General features: G+C 35.1%; 1 protein-coding gene across 4 annotated transcripts in view; it reads left to right on the top strand.

The window, feature by feature from the left end:
* GBE1 (1,4-alpha-glucan branching enzyme 1) overlaps positions 1–13921 on the top strand; it is a 187227-nt gene that overhangs the window by 125694 nt on the left and 47612 nt on the right. For all 4 annotated transcript variants that reach the window (XM_069785389.1, XM_069785386.1, XM_069785388.1 and 1 more), the window contains one exon: positions 2481–2652. In XM_069785389.1, coding sequence (XP_069641490.1) covers positions 2481–2652 — 172 coding nt within the window. The remainder of the gene's footprint in view (positions 1–2480; positions 2653–13921) is intronic.

The following is a 13921-nucleotide window of genomic DNA, read 5'->3' as shown; positions in this document are numbered from 1 at the left end:
CTGTCAAGAATATATTTCCTCTCTGAAAGTATTGCAAACATCCTGTTTTGAGATCTAAATGAAATATTCTTTAACAGTTTGGTTCAAAACACAGCAATTGTAATGGTTCTGTATACAGAAAAATGAAAAAGTAATGATGAGTTTGGATAATACTCACCTCCCACAATCTTTGTAATGGTTGTATCTGAAGAATCAGAAAACACATTGGTTGAGTATTTAAAATGTTAGAAAATTGCTTTTATTTTTTAAGTAACCTACCTTCAACTTTCCTCTACGTAATAGAGGTTGATACTCTATTTCCTATACCTTCTATAATAAACGTCAACAGAAGTGTCCAAAACAAGGCCTATATTTTATTTTAAAAAAGAGAATTTTGAGTTTATCCTCTTCATTTTGTGTACCTATTTACATTCTTATCTCAGAGACTGTTACACAGTATTCACTTAAGGCATGAGAGAAGAGTCCTATTCCTGGTAAAGAACTTCAGGTATTACTTAGAAATGCATATTATTCTGTGATTATTTGCTTTTGTAAAAGCTGATTCTTCATCCTAAAGCATGACATATAATATTACGGTTGCTGTTCTTTTATTTCATGCTGGATTTTATCAATTGAGTTGTTTTCCATATCACTATGTATTTTGGGGTTAGAATCTCATACTTGAGAAGATCTATTTGTTTTGAATTTTAAAAAAAAAAAAAGACTATTGCAGATGTACACCAGGATGATACGTGAAAAGTAGGATAGAAAAACAAAATGGGAGTGTAGATAAAATTCAGTCTGAAGATACTTGAAGTGATGCACATGAAGGGCTGAAACGATTCTAGTTTCTTATATGTTGTAATGGGCTACAAGCTGACTATTATCAGTCAACAGGGCCTCGTGGTTATGACTTGTGTGAAAACAGCAACTCAATGCTAATAGCTTTCAAAAAAGCAAATACAGTACTGGAAATATTATGAATGGAATGGGGAGCAAAGAGCAAAATCAGTATGCCACTGTAGTCTTTCATGGTTTGTGTGCACCTTGAATGTTGGAGGCAGATTTGGTCCTGTATATCAAAGGACATACAGCATAACTGGAAAAAATGCTGTGAGAGAGTTGGTAAGAATAATAGCAGTTGTGGATTGGTTTTCATAAGAAGAAAACTAAATACACTAAGATTCTTCAGGGTAGAAGAGAGATCACTGAAGGGGGAAGGATAATGGTTTATAAAAATGGCTGGCATAAAAAACATGAAGAGGGAACATTTATCTTCTAATAGAACGATTAGGGGATACTAAATAATACTAACAAATGTCACATTCTGAGTCCAGAGAAGAGATGTTCACTGCAGTCTTCAGTCTTGCCATCATTGCATAGGAATTATTTTTTTTAAAAGATAATTTTTTATTGAGGGAATCATCTATATATGCTGTTACACTGCTAGTTGGAAAACTAAAGGATGATGGTGCTTTTCAGCTAGACCTGTTTACAACTCATCTGTCCCTCTGGAATCTAGTGAGTTTTCATGTTAGAATATAAAGTGAGAATTGGGCTAATTGAATAAAAAATAGCTATTTTGCATACAAATGCTCCAAAATGTTTTCAACTACCTGCATGCTAATATATTACAATAATCCTTGTTACATAGCATTTGTGTGGCCTTTCTCGAGTAACAGTAAGCACTAGCAAGTTAGTAATTCAGTCACTGTTTTTAGACATAATTACTAGTTTGTTTTTCTCTTGTGTGAAATCACAGAAAACCAATCACATTCTTGATTGCATATAAATGAGTGTTTCATATTCAGTCTGCATCTTTAAATCAGGAGTGTTGTTAATAGCCCTTTATTTGTACATCCCAGGAACTGAGATGTTTGCTTTCTTATTTTCTGTGTTTTCTATAAAAATTCCAAAATGGTAGGTCACTTGTGGCATATGGAGTTGACACTAATATGTCATATTTGATATCTGTAGGCAAAAAGGTTCTTGGGAGTAATCGAGCAGTTTGAACCCATCAGGTGAAATGTAGGACCACAACAGGGGTTAGACAGCTATTAGTTTATTGATCACATCCTCGTACTCCAATCAATGTGAGGAGCCGCAGTAACCGTGTGGAGGGTTGTAAGGGGAAAACAAACGGTCGGGTCTGGCATCCAGTCAAGGCTCAGCTCCAGGACGTTCCTGCATCAGTTTACATACTTTCTGTTTTTGGCAGCAGATTATATATGTCACACCCATGTGACTACACGTAACACAATACAAAGTTGTAGTAATTAGAAGGTTAGAGTCACTGTGACCTCATGATCGTCAGCGGTGGCAGGATGTTTTCTTTGTGAATAGAGACCAGATCATGCACACCAAGCCGTGTCCTTGACTCCTCGCCAGTCTTCCAAGTCCTCCCTTTATGATAGAGTGACTGCTTTAAAAAAAATGTATTAGAAACACTTCTAGTATACCCAAGGGTTTTCTTCACTTTTTTTTTTTTTGAATTGTTATAGGCACTTGTTGGTGATAAGACATTGGCGTTTCGACTGATGGATGCAGAGATGTATACAAACATGAGTGTGCTCTCGCCTCTTACTCCAGTTATTGATCGTGGAATACAGCTTCATAAAATGATTCGTCTCATTACTCATGCACTTGGAGGAGAGAGCTATCTGAACTTCATGGGTAAGTAACCTTAGGAACAAGTCTTTCATTTTCTCATCTACAGAAAGCTTGGCAGGGAAATAAAACAGTCTGACATGATCTTACATCCACAGTATTTATCACCATGCTGAAGTTTGGAGCATAAATGCTTTTATAAATATTTAGTACAAAAGGTAATATGCATTGTTTTTCTGTCTGTAAGATGTATTATAAGATAAGAAAATACAATCAATGGGGTTCCTAATTGTAAGAGAAATAACTTTTAAAAATGTGGTAAGCTTTAGTTCACATTACTCTGATTTACAACTCAGACTAGTATTTTAATTGCTGTTCTGCAAGTTTGTCAGGTGGTGAACCTTGCCTTACACAGCTGGGTTGTCTTTCATCTCTGTTCTTCTACTCTCCTAAACTTTTTAGGGTAACAGTAAATTTACTAAAGATAGCTCTGTGCTTATTTCAGTTATTGTCAGGAAGTAATCTGGCATCAGTTGAATTATGTTTCATTGCTTCTTAGTCAAGAGCAGGGGCTTAATGAGGGAGACAAGGGCAAATCACAGAGACAGGCACATCCTGCTATCGAAGCGGGGAAATAGTAAGGGTTAGCAATACTTTCTTTTTCTTCATAAGCTGTAAAATACAACTTTTGCATTGCTTCCAATAGTTAATCTCATTTAATCAGCAAGTTACAGTTCCATGTAGTCATCTTAAAAGTTGAATGTTGTTCTTAGTTTTATACAAAATGCTGAAGCTATTTATGCTTGATGCTCTTTATGCTATTCATGATATTCATTCATTCCTTAATTTCTTTGCAAAATAATCCTTTATAGTAAAAATCATAGTTCTGTAATGTGGTGTGACAAGTTCTGTGTAGCAGTTGTGATTGTCTCATGGGGACAAAAAGGTTGAAATCATGCTGTAAATGACCATCTCAGTTTTCTGACAACAAAACACTTGAAAATTATAGAAGTTTTAGCTTAATACTGCCTTCAACTTCTATTGTTAAATGTTTTGTATTATCAAGTTAAAGGGGGTTGTTGGATGTATATTGCTCTTCTTCCTTGATAGTGTATTTTAAAATACATTTTTCTAATTAAAAAAATGGAGAATATTAATAAGGCAATGGTGGCATTTGATTTAAGCATGTCTGTACTGATATATGTTTTTCTCCTTGGTATTAGAAGAACGCTCAAAAAAGGCTATGTTCGTGGGTTTTCTTAAAAACAATTAAAGCAACTTAAGTACAGAACAAATCAATTCAGTATATGGTATACTAGCAAAACTATTGCTTTCAATAAAATGCAGAAATTTTTCCCAAGAGTGAAAAAGAGTTAATGAAATAAATATTTATTATGTGTGTATTCAGGCACCAAAATGTGCAAGGTATGATGTGTGCGCTTCTGTTCAAACTAGTGATACTACAATAGTTAAGGAAGCAGGTGTTTAAAAAATGCGCCACCTAAACTGCAGATGTCTCTGGCCCAGATTGACTTGGTAAGGTTAGAAAAATGATCAGTAATTCAACGTGGCATGTTAAATCCAGTGTGTCAATGCAGGTTGATTGAGCAATTAATATTGCGTATCCTTGAGTACTACAAATGTTTCGGTAACTATGTTATAGTTTGCTATATGTAAAAGGTGAAAAGATTGTAATAAATGTTGGAGGAGAAAGCATATAAATTCAGAATGCTTGCAATCTGGTGTACTTAAAATGCACATGGCAGCATGCTATGTAGTTAAGCAAATACAGTGACAAATTAATTCTTTAACTTTCAGTTTTGAGTGAATGCCAAGAGTGAGGAAGAAAAGCCTCCTGTGGGCTGGGGGGAGGAGTGGAAATCTCCTTTCACAACATCTGGAAAAGGCACTCCACATGCCTCTGTGCTTCCCTAGGTCCTTCCATAAATGTCTTGTACCTTCTTTTTCTGAAAACAAAGACACCAAAGCAACATACTGCTTTCTCAATGCTTTGCTCACCTTAAGGAAAAACAAACAACTTCTAAAAATATGTTGTATGAGGAGTGGAAATCTGTTTTCTCAAATGTATACTGGAATTTCGCTTTAAAGATCTTGAATAATATTTAATTACACCTATGTTGGAGTATCATTTGTACTCCATCCATGCAAGGAGATTCTGGTTGAGAGAAGTTGTACCCCATTGAGCACCTAACACTGATTGTGGCTTTCTCCCATGTTTCTCACTTTTCATTCTGGATGATTCTCTGTTCTTCTTGCAGGCATCTATAAGAAACCACTGCAAAAACCCATGAAGTTGTTATTATTTTTCATGTTTCTTGATGTTTAATTTTCACTGAATGCTTTTATTTTCCTTCTCAATTGCATATATCCCAGTATAAGCAATCAGTGATGTATGCAAACTTAAATGTGAATAGGAAAGTTTTGTCATTTCAGTAAATTGGTTCACTTGTAACACAAACCATTGGGAGCATTCTTTCTTCTGGTCTGTGTTTCAGTTTTCTGTGCAGCTTTGCAAGTACTCTCCAGGGCTTCATGGGCCCATCTGGCATGGAAGACTTAACCTAGAAAGCGAAAACCTCCATATGCTTGGCTGAAAATGAGCACGACAATGATAAACGTCCTGCTGTAGTGAATGAACACTCTGGAAGGCCAGTTTGTTTAATAGTAAAAAAAGTAGCAATTGTTTTGAAACTTGCGCTGTGTCCAAATCCTCTGCTTTCAAAGCAGGTAGGGAGTAACAATCCTAATGCAGCTGTAGTTTGTTCAACCCAACTCCTGTTTTAAGACAAGAGATTTTAGTACTGAGACTGGCCAGTAGTGGTCAGAAGATGTCATTCAACTTCAGGAAATCACGAAAATTACAAGTTCTTCTGCACAATGCTTTAGTAGGGGCACAGGTGATGCTTCTTTAAGGGTTTCCTCTGCCACAGCTAAGCTTCAATGAAGATGTTGACATAGTACACATCTGATTGTCTGAACTTACATGACACTTAAAGAGAAAGCCCTAAGCATTCACAGTGTGTGCCTATATTAAATAGTGGAAGTAATTTTATTGTTGGAAATAATAGAGAAAATTCTCTATTCATACTCAAGTATTTTTTTTGTAGTCATACTGTTATTGAAATAAATATGCATCTAATATTAACTTAATTTAAACCAGAAATGTATGTGGAAAAATACTTGGAGACATAGATCTTTGCCCTCTCTAATATGAAGTTTTGAAAACAAATCCAAAATAAAACCCCTGTATCTGACTAAAATTCTTTATTGTCAATTTAATCCCCTACAAAATAACAAAAAGGCTTAAGATTTGAGTCTACTTCCTCAATTGCTAAATAAGGACTAACAGAAGTTGTTATAAGACTTCTAGAATACTACACAAACCTTCTGATCTCACCTTGAAAATAAAGCAACCACTGTTGTTACCAACTGGACAATGTTGAACTTCAGTTTAAAGACTATCACATACTTCCTGAAAATAATAGTTGAACTTACCACTACAAAACTGTTCTGTCTGTACATTGTTTCATTTTCCTTTGGCTTCATTTTCCATCCTTTCCCTGAAGAAAAGCTGCAGACAACTGTAATTGTTTCTTCCCCTTATTTTTTTTTTCCTCTTGCTCATTGCCTGTGCCCTGCACTTGCATAGCTCTTTCCCAGTCCCACAGGGTTTCTGTCAGTTCTTCAGTGAACTTGCTTCCGTGTTCCCTCTTTACCTTGCAAGATACATCTGCTTGTCTATCTAGATTTAGACAAACAAGGGTAGCTGGTTTCTGTCCTAGAATAGACAAAAGATGCAGCCCAAGGGCCCTTAAATAGCATATTACGTCCTTGGAATCCTTTATAGCACAAATATCTACTGTTTTATGCCACTGTAGGGTCTTGCTTTTCAGCTTGCTAACAATCATTTTCTTGCTTCCTTCTTCATTTTAAATTGGCTTAAACTCAAATCTATTGATTTAAATGAAGATTAGTTCCTACATGAACTTCTAGCGCTATTTTTCATTACTTTTCTATAGTAAAACAACTCTTAATTAGAACTCCAGAGACTAGGTCTCTCTCCCTGAGAAACAACTTTTATATATATTTATATAAACTAGAAAATGATTTGCAATAACTAGAACATTTTTTGCAATCATGAGCATTGACTGATGGTGTTAATGTTTGGGTTGACATTTACCTCTGTTTCACTAATATCAAATCCATCTGTAAAGCTTCCTTGTTAGGTCATTTACACAGTAGTTTATCTACTTTCTCTACACTTAGGGGGTTTTTTTGATGTGCTTAAACAGTTTCTTCTCTAATGGTTTGGTATGATGAGACCTTGTTCTCTCTTTGGCCTTAAAAATAAAATAAAATGCTATGCATCATCTATTCCTTTGAGTATTTTGGAGAAAGAAACTTTTTTTTTTTTTTTAAACTGCAGGATTTTGTGAACAGAAGGCTTGTGAAAATATGTTGACAAACAAGAAAAGGAATGGTGCAAAAACTGTATAGTAGCACCAATATCAGGGTGGGAAATGTGTGTACGATTTACTTTAAGAATATGAAATAAGGATTTGAAATAAAAATGATACAACATAACTTACAATATAAATGAGAATATTAGTTAAAACAGAATCTGAAATACTTCTTTTTCTATTTATTCTAGATAAAAAGAAATTTTATCAGGAACAAGGATATTTAGCTTAAACCTAAGGGGTTTTCTTTTCTTACACATGTTGCAAGCAAATCACTTTTTCTGTACACTTTCTTACCCATATTACTCCTGTGCACTGGTTACAGTGTGACTTTCTAGACCATGATCTAAGAAATGGCTGTGCAAGAGCCAGGGAGAACTTTAAACTAGTTCCCTTAAGTCAGCTCCTTTTGATAAACAACCTTGAAGTGCTCAGTTGGTAAAGACTCCAGACTAGGATACGTAGTTTGAAGTCATCCTTCTTAATATGCTTACCTAGTATACCTGGCAAATGTGCTTTCTGTGCCACCAGTTCTACCAGGTGCTTTAATTTCATGGCAGTGTGACAGAAACAATTATCTTCATTTTAAGGTAGAAAACAAGAAGTGTGTAATGTGAAACCTTACCTACAGTTTGGCACAGACTTCTTGTCCTGTAGTGAAAGACCACCTACAACTTTGTTCCGTAGTACCCTGTATGACCCCACTCACAACTTGGGGTGGGCAGTGGCAGGGGGAAGAATCCAGATGCATAGATGAGGCTTTACTAATTGCTTTGAGAGTCTCTTCTGGAAGGTCTAGAGGTGTAAACTGTTAATGTTTGCTGTTCATTTACAGTTGATTGAAGCAAACTTCATTTCTACACTTGCTCAAAACACATTAGAGTGACTGGGAGAAAAGCAATTAAAGAGAGACTGTCTCATAATTCAAAACTAAACCACACACACACAAACTGATTTTCCCTCTGTCCCACCTCCTCTTCACAAATTAAGTATGTCCAAATACTAGAAAACCGTTGTGGGAGTTGATTGTACTTCCTCCTTGAGAAGGTAGGGAAGGAATCTCCATATCTGCGTGTATGTAATTTGAATGCATAAATAAAACGGTTACTAGCAGCAGTCTATACATGTGGTGGTGCATTGGTGTCTGTGCTATGGCTTGTCAAGTCAGGAACCTTCAAACAGAAGCCTTCACAGTCAGCAGCATCCTTAGAACTGCACAAGAATCAACAATTGCTGCAATCGTGTTCATGAATTGAAATCCGAGTAGGATTTTCCCGAGTAGGAGCAAAAATCCTCTAAATTGAGGTAGCTGTTGTGTATGGTGCTCCTTTTTTCTTTCAGAGTAATGCTGATGTTTCCTTAGTTTGTTCTTAAGTCTTAAGTGTGCAGGGTATCAGATATTCTGGTATTAGTGGAGTGTATTTGCAGTAAATCAAGCCATTGTGACATTTTGTTTCAGTTACAAGGTGGGTTTTTTTGAAGGATGAGTAGTTTTCTAGCTGTTTTTCTCTGTCACTGATATAAAGAGATTTGATTTTTAAACCTGAGTTAAGTTATTTTGGAGGCCACAGATTTTTTTATTTATTATGCTTAGTACCATCATTTAACCACAGTGATAGTGTTACTGAGACTTCTGCTAATATCTCGAGGTTTTTTCTTAAAGAGTCCATCTCTTGCCTTGCATCTTGTATGAATTATACAGCTCACAGTTCAGACTCATAACATCTTTTCCGTCACCATGTGTGAGTGCCTACAACCTGGTCTACTGATAAAATAGTTTGTATGATGTTAGGGCTTCTTAAAGAATAATAAATGAAGTTGTAAAACAAATATTGATGTTGTATTAGAAACAAGAGTTCCATTTCTGTTTGTATGACAGCCTTCATTTTTGCTTTATTGTTGTTTTGAAGAACAGTCATGCTAGTAGGCCTCTATATATAATAACTTGACACTATATATTATAACTACACTTTTAGCACAGGTTTTTGGAGGCATTTGTCTTTTCACGCATTCAGAATCATAATTTATTACAGAAATTATGACAATCATATTGTTATGAAAAGCTTTTATCACATCTTCTGGATTTCTAACTCTACAGGGCATGGCTGTTGTTCTGTCCTTTCATAATTATTTGTTTGTTTGTTTTTCTCCATAGTTACAAAGTTTGGAAACTCTTTTAGGTAAACTATAATTATATACAGATGGCATTGATTAGTTTTACTTATCTGTCTTTTATGAAAAAAAGAAAATACTCTCTAGTTAAAGATAAATCTAAACACTACAATATTCTGACTAAATTATATTTTGTTTTCAGTTTCTTCACCTTGAATTCAAATAAATTTAAAATCAATAGGTTTACCTCACTTTCAGGCTTTTTGGCTTTTTTTAATTCAGAATATAAGCACTGTAGTAGCAGCTCTGTCTTAAAAATGTATCTCAAATTTATTGAGAGTTGTGCATATAAGTGCACATACTCATACATAAGGAACTGTTTTGATTAGTTGTGAGATGTGGTCAAAAATTACGATTTCTGTAGAGGACAGAATATTCTTGCCTGTTAGTATGGAAGTGTGATAATTTTTGTAAATTTTATAATATATTAAAAATTGGGGTTTATATGTATGTATGCAAATGTATATAAAAAGGTTTCTTTGCTCAATGATTCATTAAGTGTGTAAGCAATTAAGTGTAGTCATCTTACACTTTCTATGCTGCAGTTAACTTGGATCCAAACAAAACTCTTTGAATGTTTTCTGTTTCTATAGTTTTCAGGTGCTTTAAGATGTTACATACTGTAGTTACTCTAAAAATTTTTAAAAGCTTGGTTCATCCTATGAACTCTTTGTTAACCATTAAGGCTTTAGAAGAGCTTTGACATTGTATGGCATGTAAAAGTGTCTTCGTGTGATGACTGTGTTCGTAACTCCTTTTTAAGAGAAAAAAAATTATCTAGCTGGTTACCTCTTCTGAGTACAGAGCACTCTTGGAGATATGTATGTGTTTTTCTTATGGTCATGTGAAGATTTGGTCCATCACTGCATGTATTCAGAATGATAGGTTGACTATACTTATTATAGCTAACCTATAGACTTCTGCTTCTAACAGTCTGGGTCCTTGGTTGGAAGACATGGTGCAAAACTGAAAGGAAGACAGAAGTATTTTTGGATTTTCATGTAAATATTAAGTTGATCTGTAGATGAGACTGGAATCCAACATCCAGGTCTCCATTTGGATTACAAAAAATAATTAGTTTGCCTTTTTGAGAAAGAGTAGGCTTGTTTGGTGGGTTGGGGTTTTTTTCCCCTCTGTTGTACCTTCTTCAATAAATGCAGGTAATAACATGTAGTTTTCACATAGAACATAGCTTCTGCTTTGTCGCAAAACAGAGAAGTAATGTTTATTTCCTAGTTTATCAGCATTGCTACTGACATGCTTAGTGCAGGAGGCCACTCATTTCCTGGATGCCAGATGTCTACAGAAACAGTCTACCTGTTGACAATTAAATCTGTGCAAGGCCATCACTTGAAGAACTTTGTGTGTAAGAGGAGGGAAAAAGGTTAAGCATGCCCCATTCAAACAGTGGTAAATATGTTGTTTATGGTAAAGCTTTTGTCTTTTCTCTCCCTACTGCTCGCTGTACTTCATACAGTTTTGATGCTGATAATTTATCAGTACTTGTTTTAAGTTACTTATTTCTGAAACCCCTAATGCTGAAAAGAAGCTACAGCGGCCTCTCACCACACCCAGCTGTCTTTTACTTCTACTTTTTGTAGTCTGTCTGTACTCTGTAATCTGGAAGGGGCTCAGCAATTGCATGGCCAAGAGAAAAATGGATCTATTTGTCCAAAACCATCTACCAAAGAGTAAAAATTTTCTTCCCAATTATACTTTATAGGCTGGCTTTTAGAGAGAGAGAGAGGTGACACAAACCACATTTTCCTTTATGTCCCAATCAAGTAATTTAGCAACACAAAACTGTAGCAAGCTGGTGTAAGAGCACGCATAAGAATTTGTTAATCAGCAACCCTACCTTTGGCGATGCGTTGTTCTTTTTCAGACTATTTTTGGGCAATGCAGAGCCAAATAGAATTAAACCCCACATGTTATGCAGTAAGGAATTGTTATTTTGAGACATGATTGAGCAGGTGACATTTTGTATTAGTAAAGTCTGAATAATAGATCCTGAGGCATACATTCCAATTTGAATTTTAATGTGTGCTGTTGTGGTAATTTGAAATTAGTTCATCTCAGTAGTGTCATTAATTCCCCAAATCAGTGTAATTTAAACTGAGGTAACACTTTATGTGGTGACATTGGAATTAAAAACTATGTCTTTATAAGAACTTATTTTCACAAGCCCTATTTATTAGCTTAAAATCTGCTCGTTGTCTTAATTTTCTGAGGCCATCAATCTGATGCTCACTCAGAAGTTTACTAGAATATGAATTTAAACAACACTGTAGTTGAATTTGCATTGGTCTTCAAGGGGCAAGGTATTTTCTCTGCAAATTTTCGTAAGAAGTGGTAAATTCTGCAGAGTAAAGCATATTAAAACATCCTTAATAAATGTTGACCTGTCTTTCTCTGATGTCTTTTGAGATCTTCAGTTTGAAATTTCAAACTATGCAGGCTTCAAATGTCACTAGAATTTATCACTGGAAGCATAGACTACATGCTTTGATTTGGAGCATATTTCTGTTGTAATTTATTATAACCTTGTTGAGGTTTACAAAAAGAAATTCTGAAAGCGCTCTAACCCATTTGGTGTGCTTCCATATGTCAAGAGATTTAATGGAAAAATGCTTTTATATAGTAGCAGTCAAAGAGAGGTAGCTATGTATTGCTGTTGGAGGGAGGAAACACATGCAAGGTAGAAGACAGACCAGGAGAATGTGGGGTTGGAGGAGGCATGCAATCAGGTTAGTATTGGAGTGGAGCTGCAGGCCCCATTAACTCAGGACAGTCACTTTGTCTTTCCCACTAAAAAAATGCATTCCTGTACATAATTCAGGATAAATTATTTCTGTGAGCTCATGGAAATCGATAAAAATACAGTGAAAATAAGCTATTTTAGTTTTACATCAGAGTTAAGTGTTATGAGGTTAATGTTGTGTATGAATGTAGAGCTGATTTTAGTCGGCTCTCAAGATGGGAGAGGAGGAATTTATAGTGGAGTAAATTAGGGAGTTTAGGAAGAGGGTGAAATTAGTTGTGGCTGAACAGAAAATTAATTTTGTTAGATTTTTTTTTTTTATCCCCCCCCCGAATAGAACATGTACCTTTTGAGATAGAATGTCTTGTTGAATACAAAAGACTACTTCTTTCTAAATGTATTACGTAAAAGTGCAGGACAGGAGGAGAAACAGGACAAGTGACTGAACATCACAAAACCAGAGGATTATTCACAAATCCGAGTGCTAGCACAGTCTTTTTATGGCCAGAAGTGCAGAACTTCTATTCAGTGGGGATAGTTACTTGGATCTTTTTGTGAAATTCAGAGCAGGTCCTGCAAACAAGGTATTTCCATTGTAGCTTCTTAACTAGCATTTTTTAGAGATATTATTTAGAAGTAATCTTATTAATCCACTCCTGACTTGAGTCAGTCCATAGACTATGAAACAGCTCCCTGTTTCATAATCAATGAAAAATCAATAATGCTGTACTCTTGTTATGGTACTGGCTATGGCTAGTAAGCTATTTATTGATATCCTGCCTTCATGGTTATGGGAAGGAGGGGAGTGTCTTGATTAAAAATGATGAAGCAGGGAGTCTCTTAATTTAAAATAGTCTTCATTTTCTGAAGTTTAACCTAGACATAGTTGAAGTTTTCAGAAAAATTGTGAAATTCCCTTTTCATATTTAGTAGTTGCATTTATATTTGTAGGCCAGAAAGACTGTATTTTTAATGTTTCATTTGCTATGTGGAGGGCTATTGTTTGGTTTGTACACTGGACATAACAATACAGGACTAAATCTATTGCTTGTCTCCAAAAACTTAAATACAGGAAGAGGCCAGTAAAAATAAATAAAATTTATCTTAATAAAGGAGCTGTCTACATGTTATGTCCTCTTGGTAATATTTTGATTCGTGGTGTTTTCTTTTCTATGAATATGTTGAAAATACTGAGAGACCAGGCACTCTTGAACAAGTGACAGAAAACAGTATGATGTGTGACTGAAGGGCTTATGTTCCATTCCTCCTCAGTGCTTAACTGTAATACGGAAATGCTTGTGCTAGAAGAATTTCTACAAGGAATATATATTGAGAAAAGCCTGTAGAAAGTAGTAGTGAGTATATTGGGTTTAGAAGTTGTAGCCTATCTATCCTTCTGTAATAAGATTTTTTTTTTCATCTCCCAGTTTATAAAGGGATGATGTGAGCTGTATCCAAGATACCAAGAGGCTAGACTTAGGGACATAAGAAGTTTTTACTAGTCTTGTGTTACAGTCCTGTCTCTCTATTCCTCCCTCCCACTGTTACCATGCAGTATCAGGTTTTCAAAGGGTATGTTGTTTTCTGACAATAAAATGTTCCCTTTAAGACCTAAATAAGAAAACAAGTAGTGAAATAAGTTACCAGCATAGCATGGCTGTGTGAAAGAATGAAATGGAACAAAAGAGAATGAGTAATGACATTGGCAAATAATTTTTTGCAGATAAAGATGTAATTTTACTTGTTTGAGGATTGTTTTCCCTTTTTTTAAAGAAGATCCATGCAAAGCATTTATCACTTCAGCAAGTTTATTTTTTAAAATAAAAAAACAAAGGAATGAAAAATCATTACTGAGAAATATTTCATAAGTCCAATTCAAAATGTCTTTGTGCAAGTAATCTCTAATGGTTTCTTGTCTCTG

This window comes from Haliaeetus albicilla, chromosome 6 (assembly GCF_947461875.1).
Source record: "Haliaeetus albicilla chromosome 6, bHalAlb1.1, whole genome shotgun sequence".
Classification (NCBI taxonomy): Eukaryota; Metazoa; Chordata; class Aves; order Accipitriformes; family Accipitridae; genus Haliaeetus; species Haliaeetus albicilla.
This window is presented reverse-complemented; position numbering and strand designations above follow the sequence as displayed.